Source organism: Rhamphochromis longiceps, linkage group LG17 (assembly GCF_057381845.1).
Source record: "Rhamphochromis longiceps isolate RC_006_pf linkage group LG17, R_longiceps_female_GT1.1, whole genome shotgun sequence".
NCBI lineage: Eukaryota > Metazoa > Chordata > Actinopteri > Cichliformes > Cichlidae > Rhamphochromis > Rhamphochromis longiceps.
In genome coordinates this window covers 21,728,768-21,753,987 of record NC_140573.1, presented here as the reverse complement: position 1 = coordinate 21,753,987, position 25,220 = coordinate 21,728,768, and the positions used below count along the sequence as shown (strand labels likewise).

Sequence of the window (25,220 nt, the reverse complement as noted above, 5' to 3'; positions counted from 1 at the left end):
ACTAATCTCTCCACAACCTTCAACTCTTCATTTCTTGGTTTAAATTAAGATTTCTTTTTTCTTACAGATTAACCATGTGCGGACCAGGGACTTTGACTGCTGCCTTGTAGTTCCCCTGATTGCAGAGTCTCCAAACCGCTTGGAGCTTGTAATCAGCCGAAACCCTTCATCCTCTTCCTCCTCTACCCTGATGGCCAATCACACCGATGGCACAACCAACAGCAGCCACCCCTCTCAGCCAGTTGGCAGTGACCTGGGATCCTCAGAGCTCTCTGTTGGCCAGGGAGAGGACAGTGGTCCAATTAAGTGGAGCCAACCAGGAGATGGCTTTGGGACAGGGATTGGGATGGGGCAGGTTACAAACAATTCCTTATAGCAGACAAAAATTATGTCACACTGGATTCAACCACACCAGACTGGAGAGATCGTGAGGAAAAAGGGGACAACAAAGTTGAATCAAACTGATTTAAAACTGGTTTAAACTGGTTCGGAGTAGACCGCCCATGGTGCTACACACACCCTCTGGATGACCTTTGACTACTATAGTTTGACCCTTGAACTGCTAAAGCAGCCTGAAAGCACAGTGATGGACTGGAGCAACTCCACACCTTTTAACCTGAACCAGTTCTGTATACTGGTATTACTAGTGTCACTGGAACCAGAATTCTAATGATCCTATTATAGCCACAACTGGGGCTACTGGCCTACCTGGTCTAAGATTAATAGTTATTGGTCCTTCTAGCCCAGAGCCAGTGCTACTGGTTCTACTGAAGCCACAACTACAGCCAATAGTCTTAACGGTCTACAAGCCGAGAAATATATCCCTATGAAGTCAGTGCCGCAGCCAATGGTCTTACTCTTTTAAGATTGATGGTTACTGGTTCTAGAAGCCTAGAATTCTAGGTTGAAGACACATGGGTTCTGGAATTATGGTTCCAGGTTCCACCAAAGTCCTACTAAACAAGCACCTGAGCCAATAGTCTTAGCATACCAAGACACACAGGTACTGGTCTTAGTGGGATCAGGACAATGGCTATTGTTTCTAGTGAAACCAGAGGCTAATCTAGTTGTCTTACTGGTCAAAGCATGGTTCATGTTTGTGGTCTCACTGGCCAAGGAACTATGGATACTGTGCCATTGCCATGGCCAGTGCTTGGGGAAGTCCATCCTGGATCCTGGGCCTACTAGAACCAGATTTGTGGCATTTGGCCGAGATCCACAGCAGCACAAAGACTGATGGGACACTAGTCCAGATACCGAAACCTGCTGATGGGCATAACAGTTGCCAAGGAGACTAGGGATGCTCTGATCAGTGTCTACATCTGATGATATTACTGAACATATACTGATTACTAAATCCTTATGCTTGTGTATAAGAAATCCTTATGAAAGTCTTCTATTTGATATTTAACCAGCTGAAATAACTGGTCCTCAGTACACTAAAAATTAGATTGTTCAGAATGCAGAAGACGGTAAGTCTGAATTTACTGAAGGTGTAACTTTTCCAAGTAGTTATGCTTGACATTGGAAGGTTGATGGAAAGGTAGTTTTAGGCACTGCCCCACATAGAATTAAAGAAAGAAGCTTTCGAACAAGAAGGTACAGATCCCACAAGAAACCGGTATCAGAAGGTTGGTTTAAGAGATGAGAATAAAAATGGTTCTGGTTAACTGCAGGTTTTGAAGAAAGGGTATAAGTGGAAATGACGATAGAAAGAGAGTTCGAGCTCAAAAATGGTTGGGATTAGGTGAGGTTTGGCAAGTATACAAGGTTGGATTCATAAGGTTATGATGAGATGTACCTCCTTAAAATAAATGCTCAACATGACATGGAAACCTGAAGAGATATCCAAATTAAACAGTACAAAAGGAAAGACCTCCTTAGCTAGTTCGTCTGGCAACCCAGAGATTTATTCCTGTGGGCATTACCAGGTGTAGTTTTTCATGATAACCAGATAAAATTCAGACACTAAGGCTCACTAGTTTGGTTTAAATAGTTGGCAGAGGTTGACAGACAGCTTTGAGGGGTTTTAACATTGTTGCATTCTTATTTACCATTCTATTGGAAAAATAATAACTAGCACTTAGTCAAGTTCGATTATGCACTTTACTGAACTAAAACTGTACAAGGTTTGGCTTGTACTTTGGCTCCACTGTTGAACGGCTGCTATATTTTATGTAACCTGCTCTCTATCACTTTAATTTCCTAAATTCTCCATAAATTACAACTGACAGTTCTAATATTTTATGACGCCATTCACAAAATTTACATTATTACTAACCATTGCCGCTATACAGATGAATAATATGAGAAAAGTTAGCATTTGAGCAGAGATGTTGGTCTCTGGATGAACACTGTTTTAAAGTTTTAAACCAGAGCTGGACATTGAAACATGATACTTGTAGGAGCCATTCTTGGGTTAATACCTTATGTGGTCGCTAGAGGTCACCTTTTGCTGTTTTGATCATGTCTACAATACTGGTTTTTACTGAGCAGGAAAACCTGCAGCTGCATATATATTTATGTTTGTTGCGCCTCAGCTTGAAGCTAGTGAAAAGACAAAGATAAGGTGCTTTCGGACCAGAGAAATTTTTATTGGTCTTGTTAAACAAGCCTTTGTTAGTTTTTTTAGATACACATGATATGCACGATTGGAGAACCGCTAGCCATCACCAAAGTTCTAAAAGAAATTCGAGTATGGTTAGAAAGGAATACTAAAAATTTGACAGAACACAACTCAAAACATTTCAACACATAAATCACTGTGGTAAAGAGTTTAGGTTAAAATTTGCAGAAGGTAATTGCAAAAAAGTACATTTAAAAAGCCTGCATAAAAATGGGTGTAACATCAGCTGAGTATATAAAACTCTCAGTGATTAAAAAATGGAGCAAAGCACAGAGAAATAATTTTACCTTGGCTCTGTGTGAGGGCAAGGTAATTTGATTTTTCATGTATACTTAATGCTATTCAGCTTTTACATCACTTCTGCATATCTATGCTCCAGGAGGAGGCCATGAGAAACTGGGACTGGTGTGGAGCTCTGCACCAATGAACTTATAAAGAGAAAAAAATAATATTGAGCAGAACTTATTTCAGCTTATTTCAGCTCCAAAACAGTCCCAGTTTAGCATGTGTCTCCTTGGGAAAATAAATTGTCCATCTTTGGTATGTAGGCAGTTTGAATAGAAAAGAATCTGCAAACCATGCTTAGCTTAGTATATCTGGAAAGTGTATTTTGGAAAGCTATACATCTTTGATGCTTTTTGGTCCAAAAGTGCCTATAGTCCATATCGTCTTAGGAATTTGGGAATGCATTGCCTCCCATTAAAAGTAACAGTTTGAAATATTTTGTGGAAAACCATCTATTAATGGCTACTTCCTATAAACATGTTTCTTAATTATGCAGTTTCTAATTTAAAATTTTGGCAAGCTAAGTTAAAACAAAAAACACAAAAAAGGAACCTCTGCAACACTGGGCACACTCCATCTGCTAAGGGAGAACATGTGGTAGGATCCAAAGCTTCAGAACAGCTACTTTATATGCTTTAATATGTCAACTAGAGAAATTTGTTTATATATAATATAAAGGACAATATCATTATGTTTTTTTAAATAATTATTTGTGAATTTTACCTTTAGGAAAAAAAAAACGGTGCATTTTCACTAATGATCAGCTGATACTGATCGGAGCATCCTAAATGAAACGAAGGGTTTACTGTTAAAATTTTAGTTCTGTGCCATGGACGAGCTACAGGCTGGAAGAGTTACGATAACCACGCTGTCAATAATAATAATGATGATGATGACACTGAGCAAGTTCAATAATACTTTTTCTACTGTTTACACCTGTTGGACTGGCCACACTGTGTATGTATGTGTGCGTGTCTGTGTGTGTGTATGTTACACGTTAAACACAAGGCCAGTTAAGCCCCTCCCACCTCAAGCCCCACCCAATCTACCCCCTGACCAATAGGCAGCCAGGATGATGGACGGCAGTTCTGAAAAATTCAGCTGATTGGCTGGAACCAATCAGAAACATAAACATTTCCTTCCCTGCCTGTCTGTGATTGGTTCTTTTTTTACACACAAAGACAACCAATCAGCTTCCAGGAAGAAGCCACGCATGCCCCTCCCCCGACTTCCCCTCCCCAGCCCCAGTGACAGTGATCTCTTATGCTAATCAATTGGTGTGTTTTTTTTGATTGACTGTTGTCAATTCTGTTTGTTTGTTTGTTTCCATGGTGACTGAACCAGAAAATATGTAAAATAGATTAAAAAAAAAAAAAAAGAGTTCAGTCCCCATCGCTGTTCACATCAAAAACCATCAAACCCTGAAAACACCATCTCATAATCACAAAAACTATGTTACAAAAGAAAAAAAATCCTGTTAAAACAGGAAACCTGTTACAGTAAACACTGTGTGTGTGTGTGTGTGTGTGTGTGTGTGTGTGTGTGTGTGTGTGTGTGTCTGAGAGAGAGTGAGTGAGTGTTTATTTTCGAGTGATGTCAACATCTTCCTGCTCTCACCTTAGTCTTAACTCACTATTTAAAGTGGCCAATCAGAACCCTCCCTCAGCATCCCTGAGCCAAACACTCCAATAGTTGCTGCTGTGCTTTGGATTAGCATTGTGATTGGCTGTTTCTATGTGGATAGTTGTAATTGGCTGTTCTGGTCTACCCAAAAATTTCTAAAAGCTCAGATGGGTTTTTTTTTTTTTTTGGGTTTTTTTGCAAGAAAATGCCTAGTATGTAGTTAGCATTACGCTAGCAGACGCAGAGCATACCCATAATTATAAACACAGTACAAACTACTATCCCAACTATGTTTACTAGCTAATAAACATAGCAAGAGACTTGTAAGCACATGGGTAAAAGCAGCTAACCAAAGCTTAAATTTAACCAACATTTTTTTTATGTTAGCACACAGCTATCCCAGTACTAGCACAGTCTGTGTATTGTTAGCACAAACCTTGCACTTCACTAAGGTACGGTTAGCTGTAGAGCTAATTAATGTCTTTTAGCATCTTGACTAGAAAAAGGCTGAAACACTGGTATTACACTGACACTTGAGCAAGCTAACTTGATCTAAGGACATAGCTATCATATGGCTAGCAGACACTAAACAAAGGGCTAGCGTAATCATAACAGACATAACACAAGGACCATAGGCTGGCTGTGTTTGATATCCATTTATTATTATGTTTATTAGCTAATCACAAAGAAAGAACTTGGTTGGCATATATTTAAACAGCTAGCCAAAGCTAACATTTATTGTAACATCCTATTGTATGTCAGGACACAGTTAAGCAAAACTTGTGCCCATTTTTAAAATTGGGCTAATGTGTTAAATAAAGACTTTTTTTCTTATTTGCATTAGGCAAACATAACAGATAACAGAAATACATTTTAGCATGTGACCAACAGATGTTGAACACGGGGTTTACGTAATGCAGCCAATGCTAACATAAGGGTATTTCAGCTCCATTGAAGATCTCTTACAGATTTTTGGCTTATGTTAACGCATAGCTTACATGGGGATAACAGAGCTATTTAGCTTATGGTTAGTACTAAGTCACGGTTTCTAATTTTAGCAAAAGCAATATACCACACATCAAATTCAACTGACAAGTGAGCAGCCTAACTTGGTCTGAGGACATTACTAACACATGATTAGTATGTATCTAGCAGACATTGAGCATAGGACTAGTCTAACCATAACGCATGACTATACACATAGAACAAGAAAATTAGGCTTTCTATGTGTAACACCCATTTCTTGCTATATTTATTAGTTAATAAGCGTATAAGTAATTTAATTAGCATATGAATAAAGAGCTATCCAAACCTAAACTTTTTATGTTAGCACACGGCTAGTGCCAGCACAGCCCTTACAGACCTTTAACACAGGGCTTACATTTGCAAAACAAAGTTTTTCTCTTGTTAGCAAAAAGCTAACATGGGAAATAATAGAACTACAGTTTAGCATGTGGTAGTTGATGCAGAGCATTAGAGCTAACTATAACATGTGGCTAGTTGCACATAGTACATGGGTGGTAAGTTAGCTGTACAATTTTTCAACACTTATTTACTGGTGTGGTTACAACTTAACATAGCAAGGGCTTGGTTGGTTTGTAGGTAGGTAAACACAACGGGTAACCAAGGAGCTAAAAATGTCTGCTAACAAGAGAGTATGTCAGTTTTATGTCAGCTTCTACTGATTTGTGGTTTATGTTAGCACATAACTAACATGAACTATAATTTAGCTTGCAGCTAGCATTTAGCCGAGGTAGTAGTTACAGGTTGACTAAAGGGAACTAACAAGGTCTAAGGAAATGGTTTACATTGCTAATATAGAGCTAATGCCTTGAATTGAGGGCTAACACATAGATGTTAGTGTTTTAAGGTTCAGCCAAGAGAACTGCTCCACCAATGGGAACAAGCCACACGGCTGAGGGGTGTGGCTTCACAAAGGTTTGATGAGTGAGACCTAAAGCCATACACACTGTGTTTGTGCGCATGTATTAACATTACCATGTGTGTGGGTGTGTATTTGTTAGAGCCTGTATGTGTGTGTGTGTGTGTATGTGTGTATAACATTGCAGGGATTTGCACTCTAGTGATTCACCTCAGCAAGACATCCACCTACCTACACACACACACACACACACACACACACACACACACACACACACGTGCATTGCACTGCCATTTGAAATAGTGGGTCAGATTAGTTTCCATGTAGCTTCACCAACCAACCAAACTGTATTTTTCTTTAAAGGAACAGGGATGTTGTAAAGTATTTTTGTACAAATTTAATACTTTGGTAGCATGACGTTCCTGTTGTTTGTCCTGTCGGGCTCCACTGCTCTCCTCCACCCGCCTTTGTATGGACGATTACTGAGCAACAATAAAGATGAAGACCTGCTGGGAGAACTGGACTCTGTGTGTTGTCTGACATCAACACACACAAGTTTATTTATGATTTTTTTTCCTAATACATATTTAATTTTACGTCTTTGACAGAAAGAAAAGCAAAGCAGACCTGCCTGTCTTTCCTGTGCTGAAAGTTTCTCAACACCATTTTACCACTCAGCCTGGACATCTTCACCTTCATGGTTACCACTATTTTAAGTTTTCAAAATGACATTAAAGTGTACGTAATAGTTGTGCATTTAGAGAGCATTAACTAGATTTCCTTAATTATCCAAAAGATCCCAAAACTGTTTTATTCCATGTTAAGCTAATTTCAAATGCCCATTATTGTGTTTGGTAGTTAAATCTACGCTAATGGCTTATATTTGTTAGAATCGTCATAATTTTTTAACCATCTTTTCCTGTGAGGACCACATAACTGTAAAAATATGTTTGTATTTTTCTAGTTACAGGAAATGACATCACTTCCGGTGGGCATTTTGTTTGCGGATCACATCATTTATATTTCAGAAATGAGTCATAAATATTTTTACTATTCAAAGAAGCATCTGAGGGCTCTGAAAATATATTGAAATAAACAGAAAGTGGTTATTAACTATGATGGAGCATAGGAAGGAAAGAAATATTTAAAATAATTAAAGATAAAAATTAAGGGATAGGGTGGAAAAACGACAAAATAAAAATTTAATGTTTTAGAGTCATTACAAAAATAGTCAAAAAAATAGTTTGTATCATGTAAGTTTACCAATTTGTATCATAATTTTGTTTTTCTCTTATAAACTTGACAAATTTACTAGAAAACTTGACGTTTTTTTCTTTTGTATTTCCCATTTTCCCACCTTTTTTGTTTTATTTCTTTAAGTTTCGCAGTTTTTACTGTTTTCTTTTTTGAGAGTTAACACAAACCGGATGTGACGCTTCCGCTCGGCGCTCTGCTCTCGTGCATGCTCAGTGTTTGATTGCTCTAGTCTGCGCTCCAGTGTGTTGTTAGCCGTTTGCTACTGCTGCTGTTCGAGTGCGCACGGTTTTATTTTGTCACCGGACTACCACTATAAGTATTTGTCGACCACCCCGCTGGATAAATAGACACCGAGCCCGGGACTTAGGATGTCCACTGCGCTGGAGAGCTACATTAACCGTATCCTTCCGCCGTTAGCCACTAATGTGCAAACCCTCTGAATGAATGGGAAAATGCTAGTTAGCTTAGCTGCATACTTACTTGTTTTGTTAATTAGCGGCAGTTCAGAGATGTCTGTGAGAAACGGGTTGCTCAGAGCTGAGTTAAAACATGTTCAGACTTCTTAAATGTAGATTTCACATTCACAAGAAGGAAAATCTCGTGATTTTATTGCTGTGTTTATATTATTTGGACCCGCTGATCAGAGAAGTTCTGTAAATGATTTCACAGTTTGATTCATCAGGACTCCTCACATCTGGACCACTTTGAAAAATTGTAAAATCTTAAGCTTTTTTTTTTCTTTTTTTTTAAATTTTGGAACCATACAACCTACAGTTTTAAAGCTGGAGCTCATTAACAGACAGAAGCTAAGGTTACAAGCGCCTCTTGTGGCCAGAATGGGTGGGCGGGATAGCTTTCAATTTTGGTGTGATGATAATTGTTTCTATTTGTAGGTTCTGAATAATATTAGAGAGGTTTTGGTCCATAAAGGTGCTGTTTCTTTAACTCGTGCTGATCCAGGTACCGTGGCCATTGTCACCTCGGACGGCAGGATGATTGTGGTGAGTCTGAACACATCCTCATCAGAACTCCACCACTCACAATATTTGGGATTCAGTGAAGTCAGAATTATTTTGGATGTTAACTTTTTGTTATTGTAAGTTGTGTTCATGTCAGTTTGTTTGTTTTTCAGGGCACTCTGAAGGGCTTTGATCAGACCATCAACCTGATCCTGGATGAGAGTCACGAGAGAGTGTTCAGCTCCAGTCAGGGGGTCGAGCAGGTGGTGCTGGGACTCTACATTGTCCGAGGTGACAACGTGTAAGTCACGTTTGACCTTTGTTGATGATGAATCAATACTGAAGACAAAAGATTAGTGAGGCCTTAATGTAAATTTTAATCTACAGAATCAGATTAACATGATTTACCAATTTTATTATTTTATAAAGATATAATTTATTATTGCAAAACAGGATAATTAATAATTAAGAGTTAAGAAAAAAAATGTAAAAGTTTTTTTCTGTGATGCTTTAAGGATGAATGCTGTGGTTGCACATTTGATCCGGATACCCCTATCAGAGTTTTGTTTTTGTTTGTTTAAAATTATTTTTATGAAGGAAAACCAAGAGAAAGACTCTTATTCTTAAACTATAAGGAAAATGATGTGTGGGGATCCATACATACATGATAGATGTAGATTTGTTACATGTTGTTTTACTTTAATGAACAAAAAATATTGTTGTTAACAGTTCTGTTATGTAGTTTGTTTATCATTGTTTATTGTTTTCCTTTCTGTTTTTATTTGTTCTTCCTGTTTGTTTTTGTTTGTAATCCTCTCGTTTGTTTTCGTGGTTACATTTTTTTTCTTGTTTTGGTTACAGTGCGGTGATCGGGGAGATCGATGAGGAGACGGACTCCACTCTGGATTTAGGAAACATCAGAGCTGAGCCCCTCAACTCTGTCGTCCACTGACCTTTGACCCCTGATGACAGCGTGACTGTTGTGTGAATAAAGTTTATGGAAGTCTGTTTTAGGAGCGGGTGTGCTAATTATCCGGGACCAGCCGGAGCATCCTGATAACTTGCTCGCCTGCTTCCTGTCTCTGACTCCTGGCTCTTGTTTTCTGTTTGTACTTTTTATAGATAAAGAAGTGAGATGATGAAAATGTTAGAGGAACTTTTTTATGCTCCTAAGTCTTTTTGTCAATGTGAGACTGTTAATAAAGTTTAATTTGTTGTGTTCTGAAAAAGAAAAGCGTTTTTGTTTTGTTTGTTTACTCAACAAAAATGTTTGACAAATTATAATTTTTAGTCAGAGGATATTGATCAGAGGAAAAAGTGAAAACTTTATGAGAAAGAAATTTGATTCTTAAATTCGAGAAGGAGAAAAATCGAATAGCTTCTGAGATAGAGTATGCCACAACCAAGATTCAGTTCTTCAAGAAGCGATTTTTATTTAAACGAAAGATCTGCAGAGCCAGCAATAAAATGACAATTCTAAATGAATCCTTACATCAGTTGCACATCTGAGAGCGAGGAGGAAATAGATGGTGAAAAGATGGCGTGAACACTAAAGGTGTGAGTAACACTGATATCTGTGAAGTGACAGATCGATAAATACTGAAGTTTTACATGAGGGCCATGGTGAGGAAAGCTTAATGGTTAAAAGCAGCTGGATAAAATCACCTGAAGACCAGATAAACTGAGGTAACAAGTTTAAGGATGAGCAGTCGTGAGCACGGAGCCGATCTTTTAATCAGCTCAGCAGGAAGCGGCAGCATCAGAGACGGACGGACGGTGAGGTCATGGGAGCAGTATTCACATTGTTCCTACAGGCAGATTAAACTCTACAACTTAAAAGTATTAATATGTGTATCAGTGATTCCTGAGATTAGGGACAAAACAGGTTTTAATTTTCTAAAATATATTTTTTGAAAAAACAAAACAAAAACATATTTACATATTTACTTGTGGGGATAGGTTAATTGGATAACCAAAATTGTCACTAGGTGTGAATGTGCAAATGAATGTGAGTGCGAACGGTTGTTTGTCCCTGTGTGTTAGCCTTGCGACAGAGTGGCGACCTGTCCAGGGTGTACCCCGCCTCTCGCCCTATGACAGCTGGGATAGGCTCCAGCGCCCCCCGCGACCCTGAAAAGGATAAGCGGAAGTGAATGGATGGATGGATGGATATTTACATATAATTGTTACACAAAGTTTTGGCTGTCTCACCATGTTTTGGTACAATCTCCCAGGTGTAATATTTTTTAATAATTTATATTTTTGCTGGAGGAGTGCAAGGTTTTTGTCAACACCATCAGACACAAACAAATGCAAAAATATATATTTTAGGTTGTTTCAGCTATTTTGACTATTAGCAGCATATTGTTCTATTGTTTATGCACATATGTTTTCAAACGAATTATACTATGTTTAAAAGTAAGATTGTTTTGGCTTTTTATTAGTAGCGTTACAGTCATACATATTTTCAGAAAAGAAACAATCCTATTTAGCAGCATGCAAATGACACATTGAGAAAATTACGTATTTTTATTGGAAGATCATGAGGGAGGATAATATACGGTTCTTCAAAAGACAAAAATAAACAAAGAAATCCATATTATGGAGTTGACAAGGTGCTGACGGTGGTGACACACTAATAGAAAACAAAATATTATTTCTTTCAAAATGACCATTAAAGTTTAACAACTTATGTAATATCAGACACATCATAACAATTCTGTTTTTGCACATGTCAAGTTCTACATCTTAATAGTTCACCAGCAAGTAGCTGCCTACTACTCTTTGATACCTAAAGTACTCTGGTTGTGTGTTTGCTTGTTTCCAAAACCTTCCCTTCTCCCTTTTTTCTCTTCCTTTCAGATCACCGATGTTCTTTATTTTTCCCTCTTTCACTCTCTTTCTAGATCTTTCCCTTTCCTTTATGAGAAACTCTTTCTTCAACTCAGGCTGGCTGTTAATTTTTTTCTCCTTATTTGATCATCCCTGTTCCTCCTCTTTCGTTCCTCTGACAGGTTCCCCTTTGCAATTCTAGCCTGAAATGTACCATTTTGTAATTACTATAATTTTTCTGAACCTTATGCATTTATACAGATTAAGGATGAATATTCACAACACAATTATGTATTAAGCAATAGAGATGCTATCCAGTCTTTAAGTCTGATGTCATTAGCTGTTTCCAGGTCCAAACTCCGCTGCAGATCCCAAAGTCAAAGGAACTCTGCGGCATCACTGAGAGTTACAAACTGTCTAAATTCTTTCTTTCCTTCATCTTTAATAAAATGATCAGTGTGGCTGCTCTTCCAGGTGTAACATCCAGGCATCCATGAAAACAGAATATATGAAATTTAACAGAGTTAGAAGTTAGCTCGCTGGTTTCCACCTACATTCCAACATAAATGAAGCCAGAAAACTAAACAACAGTGACTTTTGCAGGGTTACTGAAGGGTTACTGAAGTTGGACTAGCTGGTATATAATGATGTGCTACGTGATCGCTGGTGACACAGCTATGTTAGCATAACATAAACACAGTGAAGCTGGAGGATGGACGCTAAATAAATTTCCACTCGATAAAAGGTAATGCAAGGGTTTCTGATGGTTAGGCTGACAGTGATCACTGACTGTTTTTAGGGGCTTGTTCAGATTAAATAGAACAAGATAAAAAGCAATAAAACATGTTAAAAGCACAACAGCCTTAATAAATAGAGTAGTTTGGGCCCAGAAGCAGGATTCATCCATCATCACTTAAAGATCAGCTCTTGGGGCACAGCTAGCTCAGTAGATGCCACATGATGCAAGGTTGGGTGTTCAAATCCAACAAACAGCGGCTATCCTCGATTGGTAGCTGCCCACTGCATCACTGAGTGAATGGGTTGAATGCAGAGAACTAAGCATTTTCCTACAGGAATAATAAAGTTCAATTTCAATTCAATTCAATTTTATTTATATAGCGCCAAATCACAACAAGAGTCGCCTCAAGGCGCTTCATAGACATAGTATACATAAACAATGAGATTCGAGATAAGGCAAATTCGATAATATTCAACACATCTGTAAAGCAGAAATATCAGTAAAATACACAGAAAGTAATATGACTGAAATATTAATTAAAAGAACTTAATATAATTAGTGAATGGGACACTTTTGTGGCATTTGTCAACACCACTGGAAATGGGTCAACACTGTCAGGCAAAAATCCTGATGGTGTTGACACCCTACTTTCTCTCATAACACATGTTTTTCTGACAAAAGCCATCTTGTTTTGCATCATTTGCTTATGGCCTCTACAATCTACCTAAATTAAGCTTTTTATAAAAAAGATACTTAAATCTTGCATTTCATCGACTTTGGTGTTGACACACTATGGTTGTGACACAGGGTTTTCTCAGAAAGGTATGCGATAAATGAAATAAAAAAAACAAAAAAACCTTATCACAGCAGTGACCTCATGGCATGTGTATCAAACAGGAAGTGGTAAAGGGGTCCTCAGAGTGTAAGCTAACCACAATAATTCCTGATTTTTTTGTACTTTTAAAAAAAATCTGATGGTGTTGACAAAAACTCTGGACACGATTTTAATCACTTAAAAAATATGTAAAAATAAATTTTCAATTGCATATTTTGATATTATATAAGATATTGACTTAAATATTTAGTGACGAGAGCCATGATGTTTACATTTTGAATTACTTTTAATTTTTTTTCTGTATTTTAATATTATCACACCTGCTTCTGGACAATGGATTTTTAAGGTACTGGTAATGTATTGTACCATTTAAAATAAATGTATATGTATAAAAAATGCAAAATCATAATTTTGTTGTATAAACATTGCCTTGGTTTTTCTTTCAGTCAGTCTTGTATGCATATTTTTAACCCTCAAATTGGGTTTTATCTGGCGGACATGTTTTGTCCCTTATCTCAAGAATCACTGGTATTTCTCAGGTAGTATCTTTTCCACCAAAGTGTGTTTCTGTTGTGTTTGTATTTTTTTGTCTGCTCCCACAGTCAGGGCGCTCTCGAGGTGATTCCTCTGGTCTGGGGTCAGCGCCAGATCCTCATAATGGAGCCGCAGCCACGGGTCGCCTGAAAACACACGACTCCATCAGGAGGATGTCCCTCACACCATCAGCAGCAGTAGCAACAGCCTCTTACCTTTTGTGATCCTCTGACCTATAGACACCAGTAGCACCGCCCCCACGCTGTGATTGACAGGCTCTCCAGCCTTTGATCGCCCCGCACCCAATCTGTGAAGCACCTGAGCTAAAACCAAACCGTCAATCTCCAAAACGATACCTGCAGGAAGACACAGTAAAAATACATGTTATCAAATACGAGGGCTCACATATGTAAGTACACATGTGCAAGTGCATGTGTTGGGATTACATTTTGGATCAAACTCTGACTGTACTTTTCTGTGTTCATATTTCCATCAGTATTGACAACATCCACAGCGCCACTGGCTGAAATGCCCCAAACCATGACTGAGCCTCCACCGTGTTTTACTGATGGCTGCAGACCCTCACTGTTGTACCTCTTTTTGTTCATATTGACTATTTAAACCAAAATGTTCAAATTTGGATTCATCTCTACATCAGACCTCCTGCCACTGATTTTCAGTGCAGTTCTTGTCTAATTTCTGTTGGTAACAAATTCTCTTAAAACAAACCCCAAATGTAACTATAATCACAAACTGTGTAACAACCTGCGCTTCAGCATAAAAGTTCCCGTGTCATCAAAGATAGCTGTGTTTGTTAGTTTCTTTAGATTCCTAAACATGATAAATTTTCTTTGTAAGTGCAGGTAGTTCATATTTCCTGAGTGTGTCTTTGAATGCATCAACAGTGAATGGAGGCATTTTATTGGCTTTACCGTCTGCAGGAGCCTTCAGTTCCAGCTGATGCTTCGCTTTTCTCAGGACGCTGTAGTAATCTGCGTTGGTGGAGCACAACAGCTGAGCTGTGTCGCTGTTCACGCCCTGAGCCTCCATCATGGCCTGGAACTTTGACAGCGCTGCTCCACCAACCACAGCTTCGGAAATCTGCTTTCTGCCTTCTGATAGGTCAGACACTAGACCAGTCATCACGAGCAACAAGCCGCCTACAAACACAGACAAAACACATTTTAAATATTTATCATGCTTTCTTTTTTAAATGTACCTAAAGGGAAATTTTTACACCAGTGTAAAATTAAATAAACTTAAAAATAGACTAAAATTAAAGCAAGTTGTTGTCTGTAAAGGTGTGCATGCAGTGGGTTTAGATTCCCATGATGTTTTTACAGCTGTCAGAATTAAGTGTTTGTTTGTTTTTTAATTTTAAACCCAAGTGGTCTATTTTTCTTATTAGCTATAGCAAAAAAATTATTATCATCATTATAGAACGGGTTATCTCATCTAAGGGTAATATTCACTAGGACTCTATAACAAAGGTAACAATGAGATTCTTGTCATGTCTCTGATATTCACAAAGGAGAGGCTGTTCTGCGTTTTCTAATTTTAATTTTCATGTATAAAGGAAAGGAGCCAGTTGAGGTGGTTCGGGCATCTGACAAGGATGCCCCCTGGGCGCCTCCTGGGTGAGGTGTTCCAGGCATGCCCCACAGGGAGGAGGCCCCGGGGCAGACCCAGGACACGCTGGAGTGATTATATCTCTCGGCTGGCCTGTGAACGCCTTGGAGTTCCCCCAGATAAGCTGGAGGAGGTGGCTGGGGAGAGGGAGGTCTGGGCCTCTTTGCTTAGGCTGCTGCCCCTGCGACCCGGCCTCGGATAAAGCGGATGAAGATGGATGGATGGATGTATAAAGAAAGTTACAGGTTTAGATTAGTTCTGTCAGCATTAACACCATAACCTCATTAATGCGGCAAATCCCCATTAGCAAGTTAATGCGGATCTGCAATATTAAACAAGTTCAGAGTTTTAAAAAAAGATAAAGAATTATGTGGCAGTAGTTCCTGTGGGTACAAAGTCCAAAAAATACAAGCAGTACAGCTCACAAGCATTGGGTGCTGCTCCTCGGTAGACTGCCAGAAACTGATCAGTCAGAACAAAGTAGGCTTTTAGGGAGGAGGACCTTAAAGAGACGGGAGGTAAACTGAGGGGCTGCATACCGTGTAAAATAATAATTTTCTTTTTCTTAATCAGAGGGCATCTGTATGGAGTGCAATATTTAAAACTATATAGAGCTAGGAGAAGAATGAAGATAAGATACATGTTATTTATCCATAATCTTTAATGTTAACTCGACACTGCAAATTATCTGGCTTGCTGCTAGAAGAGGTAAACAGGCAGGTGGCACAAAAGAGATGCTGCAACGTTATTAGACCGCAGCTGTACTTAATAAAGTGGCCATGGGTGTGCTAATAAAAACAGTTGCCACTTTGAAATGGTTCAGATGCTTCCTGCATTTAGAGAGCCACAGGTGGTCCTAATAAATTGACCACAGGGTATGTGTCTCTAATAAAATGGCCACAGGTGTTCCTAATAAAGTGGTGTTCCTTTGGGGTTCAGGACCTTTTTAATGCCTCGGATAAGACACGTTGTTACTTTGGTGATCAAACCCTGACAGACGAGAGCTGCTGAGCGACGTCATCACCCTGAGTCGTGACCAGCTCCATCAGGTCATCGGGTCCGTTTCCCTTCAGCGTCTCCAGAGATTCGATCACCTCCACGCTGTTTCCCACACATCGACCGATCGTACTGTTCATGCCGCTGAGCACAGCTGCTGTACATATGCCCAGGCCGTTTCCTGCTTCCACCTGAAAGAAAAATAAACAGCGAAATCCAAATTTGAGGTCAGCTTTGCCATTAACGGGCTGTGGCATTGGACGCTGCGCTGTAAATTAAACCTCTGAGTTTGGATTAAAATAACCTGTAATAAACCCAATATTATCTCCCCTGTGGTTCAATGTTGTGTTGCTGCATCACTCCATGCACAGATGTTTCACATCCCTCCCTCCCTCTTTTATGGTGAAATATTTGAATTGTTGTTGTACTCACTAGCATCTGAGCTAGTTCTGTAGCACTTTCCAAGTCTTTGCAGATAGCAGCTCGTCCAAACTTGACATCCAGCACCAGAGCAAACAGAGACTCGGCTCCTTTCTTTGAGATGATCGAACCTGCAGAAACAGCACAGACGGCTGTAAGCTGACATCAGTTTAAATGGGCATAATGCTATAACCGCTCAAACTTATGTTCAGGTAGAAATGACCCTCCCCCGAAGGCTGATTGGGCTCACATATCAAGTAAAGAAAGTCTAAATCCTTTCCGCCTGTGTGTCGGGTCCCCTGACCCTCGCAACACACGGGTGGAAAAGCTTAAATTTCTCAAAAAAAAAAAAAAAAACAACACAAAAAAAGGGTTTTTGGCTCTTGAAGCACTAATCCCAGTTTTTACCAGTAACCAGAGGTAAACTGTCCACGGTGCTGGTGATGTCCCGCAGAGCGTACAGGACTCGATCTGCAGGAACCAAAGTCTCTGTCTGACCCACAATGCAACAGCCCACCGAGTCCAGGATCTCCAGGATCTGGAGAAGAACAGCTGAATCAGAGAATGACTTTGAGTGTTTATCACTCTTTATTATCCGTATGTAGTTTTATTTATTTATGAATTTAAATATTTAATTTTCTGTTATTTTTGTACCCTTATCACAAGAGCTACCATTGGAATTAATTAACAAATTTCAGTAAAGATGTCAGTGTCCTTGTTTCCCCAAACAGTCAATAGTTTCATCTGTTTAGTTTTTTTTTAAGAGCCAGCAGGGGGCGACTCCTCTGGTGGTTAAACAGAAGAGACTTACTCACTTTATTTTGACTATTAGGAAATTCTTTCCTTTTGAGTAAATGGTCTCAGTCAATAGATTCGACTCTTGAATAATTAAAAAAAAAGACACTTTAAAAAGTCTCATCCTCATTCGCCAATGACATGTGACTGACAAGAGGTGAGCCAATGAGCATGCAGTGTTGCAGTATTTAGTGTTTGTCACTGTGGCTATATCCATCTATTATATACAGTCTATGCCATCCTTGAGCCCAATTTAATATCTGAAAATCTTTAGAGCCTAAAACTTTTAATATAACTTAATCAATGATCCTCACGTGAGCCTAAAGAGGCGACACAGGAAGTTATTCACTTGTTCCAGGGTCTAGTTGCCTGGCAACTCTGTTATGTGAGCCAACAGTATCCTTGGCTCTCATTGGTAGTTGGCAAATTGAACCGCCCACTCCAGTGGACCAGTGGTTATTTACCTCATAAAATCAAAAATATTTGATATTAAAAAAAAGATTTTTAAGTATATTTATTGTAATTGAGCTCTTGTGAATCACATGCAGTACCCTCATGGCCCACCAGGGGGTGCGCAAAGTGCTTCAGTGTGTTTTCCCCCCAGAGTAACATTTTGCTGACATTTATTAAAAGTTAAAACTATTAATTTTTAAAACTATATGTAAATATATGTGAGCCAGAACAGATTGCTTCACCTGCTCTCTTGATTGCTCCACCTTGAATCCTGGAATTGATTCCAGTTTATCAAGAGTTCCTCCTGTATGAGCCAAGCCCCGCCCACTGATCATAGGAACCTGTGGACATGGACTGAATTAATATTCCTAATATGGTAATCTCACATTTTGAGAAAAGGAAGACACACCCACCCAAGTAAATCACCTTCTACTAATGTGGGGTAACAAATCACAAGAAGTTTGTTTAAAAGGGGAGGAGCTTAAACAGAACCAGGGGGCTGCACTGTGTCCCAGTCTAAAATAATATTAATCATGTAAATTTAGCGCAGTCCAGCTGGGCATGAACAGAATGGGTTCACTTTAACGTTTTAACCAATCAGATTTCATCGTTAAAGTCTATACCTTACAGCCGCAGGCAGCTAGCGCTGGCGCTAACACCAGACTGACTTTATCTCCCACCCCGCCAGTCGAGTGTTTGTCCACCATGAAATTTTTCCACTCATCGGGCCATTCCATCACTTCTCCCGATGACATCATCTCTCGGGTCAGGGCCTTAATCTCGGCGGAGACCATCCCATTCAGCCAAATAGCCATCAGCATGGCCCCTTAAATACAAAGAGTGGGAGACGTTAAAGATGCAAAGGAGGAAATGTGAATGCATGTCAGATGGTTTGTACCTGTCTGAGAGTCCTGAATGGTTTTCTCTTTAACGGCCTGGATGAAGGCTTTGATCTCGTCATCACTTAACTGTCCTCCATCCCTCTTCTTCCTGATCAGATCTGGGATTGTTATCATGTCTGCTAGAAGTAAAAACATTACAAGTCTGTTGAGACCTAAAAATTTTCAATCATTCAGTGACCAGGATCTGGTTTTATTAATAGTTCTTTCCTGTGTACTTGTTTTTCCTTTTTCTCTGGATTTTAAAAGACAGGGCCAAAAAAACTGAAACACAAACAAAGTAGATTAACCTCTTAGCAGTACTGAGAAGGCAACACAGTTTGAGTTAAGGCATTAAAACAGGAATCAATCTGTTTGAGCTGCCACATCATCTTTCTCATTTTATAAAGACAAATATATCAACATGGAGAGTTTCTGTTACTGACTTTCCTAAAAGATTAAAAAGTTCAAATTTTATGTAATTAATTGACAATTAAGTAATAAAAAATAGTATATAAAGTAAAAAAGCATCAAAAAACAATTCTTTTCAGGAATAAAAGTTAAAACTTGCACAATTAATTAACTCAGCACTAATTGTGTAAAACAGCCAGTCACACGCCCTGTTCCTCTGAATCATCTTTCTGAAGAAGCTGGTGGAAAGCCACCTGTCCTACATAAAGCTGTTTCATACATCACCTCTGCTTCCTCTGCAGCACTTTGTAATCGAAATGCTTACCACACAGCCAGCTTCTGGTGCATTGCAGATTAACAGCGCAGCAGCACGATGGCAAGTTTCTCTCTCTGTGTGTGTGTGTGTGTGTGTGTGTGTGTGTGTGTGTGTGTGTGTGTGTGTGTGCAGCAGCTATAAATGGACTCAGCAGAAACAACATCAGGATGAGCATCTAGTTCCCCCAGCAAAAAATCTTTCACAGACTCACTTCTTTTGCAAAGGCAGAAAAAAATTAATAGCCAGCTAGCTTTGTTATTTTTGATATTATCATTATTTTTTAGCCAGCTGTAAATCTTTTATACACCCTCTGTGACTCAAAGGACCAGTACTGCCATGACTCCAGTTTATTGTTGGACTCATAAAGTCAGAGGTGGCTCTGCTGGTGAAAGTTCAGTACTGTGCAAAGGTTTTAGTCACTTTAGACATTCAGCTCCTTATCTGTATCACACAGAAACATCGGGGAGATTTAACAAATCATCACGTTACAGGCAAAAGAACAATAATAATACATGTGTTTGGCACCTAATTAGCAAAATAAAGCCTGTGACTTGTTTTTGCTTTTATTGTCTCCACTTCCTCTTCTCTACCTTCTGAATTCTCAAATAAACCAACCAATCAGCGCATCTGTTTAAACTCTAAAACAACAATAGGAACAATAATGAACACTTTAAAAACTTATTAACAAACAGCCTTAATCCATTCAGCCCCTGCAGATTTTCTGTTAACCATACCGACCTCTAACCACAGGTAAAATTTAACAGTTCAGCTCTGAAGAAGAGGAAAACATCCCTGTTATGAGAGTAAGACAGAGTCAGAGTACAGTACCTGGTCTGATGTTTGCAGTCTGTGAAGTGGCATCGACCCCGTGGTCCTTCATAAAGTGAGTCTGTCAGTCAATAGGAGAGCAGGGAGAGGAAAACGAGTGAGCCACTAACCTTTGACCTCTGATTTGGTCATTCAGAGAAAAAAAAAGCTGACAAATGTCCCCACTAAGTGAAGTTCATGTGCTGTGTGTTTACAGAGGATCTGTTTATTTGTGTGTCACGTGCAGGCAGCTGTTATCGGTTCAGACGGGTCCTCTTGTATTTCGGTTTCAGTTTTTGGGCTCCTTTTCCTTCCGCTTTTACTATTTTAAATACTTTACTTTTATTTTGTTCTGAACATTTTCTGTATGTGCTGTAAGGATATGAAAGTATGTGCGAGTTACGAGAAGTTCGGAATAACTAAAGGTATTTTAAGTTTAGTTTAACTGTAATAATTGCCTCCGGACGTTTGTTTCTTCATTTTAAACTTTCCTTCAAAAGGAGCATGGATTTTTTTCCCTGCCTGTTGTACAGCTCTGTTCCCAACTTCTACTGCGTGACTGACAGCCTGGAGTTTGAAATCCGCTTCAGGTGCCATTTATGGTGCTTATACACACATAATACGGTAATATTACGTTGAAGCACAGTGCGTATTACTACGCGAGGCTCCTCGGTAGCCGTAATGCTCCGACAATCCATCAAGCGGTGCAGCTCCGTAGCTTACCAAAGTCGTACTAAAACATTTTTTGACATGTGAGCCTTTGATGAATCCTGTGTGGTCATTATGATTTATTGAGGGGAGAACTGTTTCTAATCTAGATGAAAGTGCTTTAGGAATAACTTTAATGTCGGTATTAATTAGTGACAAAGGCTGGTAGCGTCGTTTTCTGTTTTTAGTAACTATTTTATTGCTGCCGTTTTCATATGGGGAGGGATTAGACTGTTTTTTTAGTTTTTTTGTTTTTATTTCTGTGCCAGTTATGAAGAATAGTGGAGATAACACGGACAAGAAATGTTTCAGAAATTCAGCAGGGAATCCATCCAGGCCTGGTGCCTTGCCATTAGGCATTTGGTTTAGAGCACAGTGTAAGTCCCTGGCAGATAGAGGTGATTAGGTTTATTTTCAGCAGAATAGAAATAACGGTAAAAGTAGTAGTAATACTTAATAGTAAGTATTATTGATTTCCCGTCCCAGTATTGTTGCATTCACTGTCGAAGAGATTCTGTTTTTTGTGATAAAATGTAATCTAGTTGCAGTGTTGGGAAGGTCACTTTTAAAATGTATTCCATTACAGATTACAGAATACATGCTCCCAAACATAACGGAATACTTTGGATTACTTAATATGTTATCAAGCTTTTTACAACCACATGAATGTTGCTGTGTGATTTATTACTATTACTGAAGGATACTCGCCATACCAATACCAACTAGAATTTTAAATCTTAATATATCTTAAGGTAAGGCTGCACTTTTTGCAGCGATCTCATATAAAAAACTATTCCGTGCGTATATAAAACAGGTCCGCGCCCCAAACCGTAGTAAAGGGACCTCTGGCTAATACGTTGGGTTCCTGTCGGGCTTGTAGCCAAAAACTAGCTTTACTTTGTTGTCTGGGTCAACTTTGCTAGTGAGAGACAGAGAGAGGTGTTGAAAGGCTGCTCCAACAGAACTTATTGTTTCAGAGGAAAACGCGAACATGGTGTACACTCGAGTCTTAATAGCTTACTTAAACTTACTTTGGCTGCAGTGGTTATTATTATATTTACATGCTTTCATCTCCTGTTTCTGCTCGGTGACAACTCGTACTGTTCGACTCTCCTTTTTCTCCCTCCTCTCCCTCACAGACACATAACGGGTATGGCAGTTAGTGATGTGCGATACCACTGATTTCCTTTCCGATCCGATCCCAAGTAATATTCAGGGTGGTATCGATGATACTGATCCGATACCGATACTTTATGCAAAAACATATTTTATTTAGTGTATCTCAAATTATAGCGTCATAATGATTACACGACATCGGATTACTTGTTCTTATCACTTAATAATGCAGAGTTCATCATATAGAAATAAAAAAACTGAAGTTGTGCGCTATTTGAACACCTGCCTGCCTGCAGCACTAAAGGGTGGAAATTTGGGAGAATGGTGGCTCCGGGATTCTCCCGGAAAGATCGGGAGGGTTGGCATGTATGGTTGTGGCAACATCACTAACCTTGTCAAACACCTCAGAGTAAATCATATCACAGAATATGACGAGCGTATGTTGAGACGAACTGAAGAGGAGGAGAGGGACAGGTGCTGCTAGGGCGAGACAGACGTCTCTCACGGAGCGCGGCCGAGCTAATTCCAGTTTCCAACAATGGCGGCAGCTACTTAGTTTTAATATTACTCTTATTTCTCTTTCTGGGTCGCAAAAAAAACAAACAACTTTTAACATGTTTTCAGGTGAGAATGTAGCTGTGTAAACTTCAAATATCTGAGCCGATCGACACATTGTTTTCAAACCCCCGCGGTCTTTCACTACTCGGGTTAAACATGATATATAAGTCACTTTGATAACTTAAAAATGTTATTGGTTGGCTTTTTCAGTGTTTTATTTGTTCGTGAGTAAATCGGATTGGCTGAGATTAAAGTTATTAGATTAGATTAAATTCAATTTAACTTTATTAATCCCTCAGGAGGGTTCCTCCGGGGTTTTCACACAGCTGAATAAACATCAAACAGAAAACTAATTAAAGAAAGTGTGAGACAGTCGAGAGTTTACGCCAGCGCCCGGTTATATTTTAGATGGCAAGGAGCAGGCGGCTGTTTCACTCCACCGAGGGAGCTCGTGACGTACTACCCGGCTTTCTTTAGACCGCGAAGGGCGGGTCCTCAGGTGGAAGCAGCCTCTGAATTTGGACACCCCCCGCTGTTTCCAGGCCGGCTAATAATAACGGTGACATTTAACGTATTTTATCCGATAAATAAACACTGTAAAATGTATTTATCACCCCCCCTCCCCCCAACAGCCCTTTTGAATGTCTCCCTAATTCTGAGGTCTCAAGGTTGGCAAGTATGGCCACAACACCTCACTCTTGGAGCACTTTTTTGCCACATGTATCGCAAACCATGTCTCAGCTGTTTGTGGAGGTAAAATACGTCCACACAATTACGCTCAGCCATTGTTGTGAGTGCGCGAGCCAAGGGGCTGCAGACATTTATACAGCCGTATTTCGCACATGACTATGAAAGGCGGAAGAGGAAGTAGTTCCTTTGAATGTAGACAATCCGAATGTTATAGTTTCTTTCCACTGTGTTGCTGTTAATGATAAACTACAAATTAACCCTAAATTACTAAAAATATCGATATTTAATGTGAGAATCGGTTCTAGAACATAAATGACTGGTATCGGAGGAATCGATATTTCAAGATCGATCCGCACATCACTAATGGCAGTCCACTCTCCCTGCAGCACGGACTACACTGCCCATGAGTCTACATTCTTTAGGGCTAAATGACCAGGCTCCAGATTATTTATCCAAGCTTCTTAGAAAATACACTGCTGCTCGTCATCTCCGCTCACAGACTCAGAGTCTGGTTGTTCCCCGTACACGACGGAAGACAAAAGGGGACAGAGCCTTTCAGTCTGTTGCACCAAGGCTGTGGAACAGTTTACCACTACAATTACATTTGCTTGACTCTGTGGATTATTTTAAAAAACAGTTAAAAACTTTTCTGTTCAAACAAGCCTTTTGTTGTTCTATTCATTTTATATATATATTTTTTACATTATTTACATTTGATCTTTTACACTGTATATGTCTATTGATTGTATTGTTTATTTTAATATTTGTGTACAGCGCTTTGTGACTGTCTGTCTGTGAAAAGCGCTTAATAAATAAACTTTACTTACTTACTTACTAATCTTTTGACATCCAGACCTAATTACCGGTGCGGTCGGATGAGAGCCAGCACTGGAACGTTGAGCTAAGCCGGGTAGCGCAGCCGCGGTTAGTGTTTCAAGATTGTGAACGTGAGAGAACAGTTTAGTTACTGTATGTTTGTTTTCTCGCCTGTCTCCAGGATCCGGGGAACAGAGGAGCAGCGAGAGACGGAGTTTTGGATTATTATTGCACTGTCACGCTGGGAGAAGTCACCGTGCTCTTTTTGATTACAGTCGAACTGTTGCCTTGTTTTCACTGTAAATAAATTCACCATCACTTCGCAAGGACTCTCGGACCTGAGTCCTCTAATTCCATCCACCATGACAGTTGTAGTGACTTTACTCCTTTCAGTGCCACTTTAAGCTTTTAAAAACTTTACTTTTAGGTTAGTTTGAAAAAGTTTCAGTGGGAAGTTTAGTCTTTTGTGTGTTATTATTGGAGTATTTAGAGTAAGAAAAGGCTTTTAACACTAAATGAGTGACAAACACAGGTTTATCACTGAGTAAGGCCCCAGTCACACAGGCCGAGAGAGCAGTCCATAACATTTAGCAACCTCTAGGTATGAGGTTTCCCTGACTGGTTGGCAAGTTGTTGCTGGAGGTTGCTGGCAGTCATTGTGAAGTCAGTCCCGAACAGGGTCACTAAAATCTCCTGTGATAGCTTTGTTCACTAGCACACTGTTACAGATTCGTGTAAGTGCATGTGAGACACCAACTGTTCACAGACTGGTATAAAATGTGGAAAAAGTTTGATGTAAACCAGAAACTGAGAACACTTGCCTTTAATGTAAAAGTTTCAAAAGGGTCAGCTTGTACTTTGAAGGAGAACGGTGTCCATTTGCAGTTTTACTTTTCACAGCTTCACTGCTGCTTGGTGAGCAGTTGGCAAGTGTTTGCAGACAAGTTGGCGTCTTCCATGCAAATGAAAGGTGACTGCAGCATTTGGACTGCCAGCAACCACATTTTTCCTAGTGCTCCTATTTACCAATGGTTATGAGTCTCTCAGACTCTTGA

General features: G+C 39.4%; 3 protein-coding genes across 12 annotated transcripts in view; 2 read left to right on the top strand and 1 right to left on the bottom strand.

Moving 5' to 3' along the window:
- The window catches only part of grip1 (glutamate receptor interacting protein 1), a 69,446-nt gene extending 62,756 nt beyond the window's left edge, over positions 1–6,690 (top strand). For all 8 annotated transcript variants that reach the window (XM_085387889.1, XM_085387885.1, XM_085387886.1 and 5 more), the window contains one exon: positions 68–6,690. In XM_085387889.1, the coding sequence (XP_085244015.1) occupies positions 68–376 (309 nt within the window). In that variant the 3' untranslated portion in view covers positions 377–6,690. The remainder of the gene's footprint in view (positions 1–67) is intronic.
- Positions 6,691–7,891: 1,201 nt separating this feature from the next.
- On the top strand, positions 7,892–9,866 carry lsm8 (LSM8 homolog, U6 small nuclear RNA associated). The gene is made up of 4 exons (XM_085387891.1): positions 7,892–8,072; positions 8,634–8,674; positions 8,806–8,933; positions 9,494–9,866. The coding sequence occupies exons 1-4, from the start codon at positions 8,042–8,044 to the stop codon at positions 9,582–9,584; spliced, it is 291 nt and encodes a 96-aa protein (XP_085244017.1). The 5' UTR covers positions 7,892–8,041; the 3' UTR covers positions 9,585–9,866.
- Positions 9,867–10,062: 196 nt separating this feature from the next.
- On the bottom strand, positions 10,063–20,849 carry tymp (thymidine phosphorylase). 3 transcript variants are annotated; one of them, XM_085386275.1, is made up of 10 exons: positions 20,299–20,849; positions 18,764–18,886; positions 18,489–18,691; positions 18,108–18,206; positions 17,026–17,155; positions 16,630–16,748; positions 16,226–16,388; positions 14,505–14,732; positions 13,788–13,928; positions 10,063–13,718 (listed from the first exon to the last, which is right to left on the bottom strand). In XM_085386275.1, exons 1-10 carry the CDS (start codon positions 20,348–20,350, stop codon positions 13,561–13,563), a joined length of 1,416 nt encoding a protein of 471 aa, XP_085242401.1. In that variant the 5' UTR covers positions 20,351–20,849; the 3' UTR covers positions 10,063–13,560. The 3 variants fall into 3 exon arrangements, with proteins under 3 accessions (XP_085242401.1, XP_085242402.1, XP_085242403.1); XM_085386276.1 differs by having other exon boundaries at positions 18,764–18,883; XM_085386277.1 differs by having other exon boundaries at positions 18,764–19,028; positions 20,299–20,333.
- Between the last annotated feature and the right edge of the window lie 4,371 nt (positions 20,850–25,220).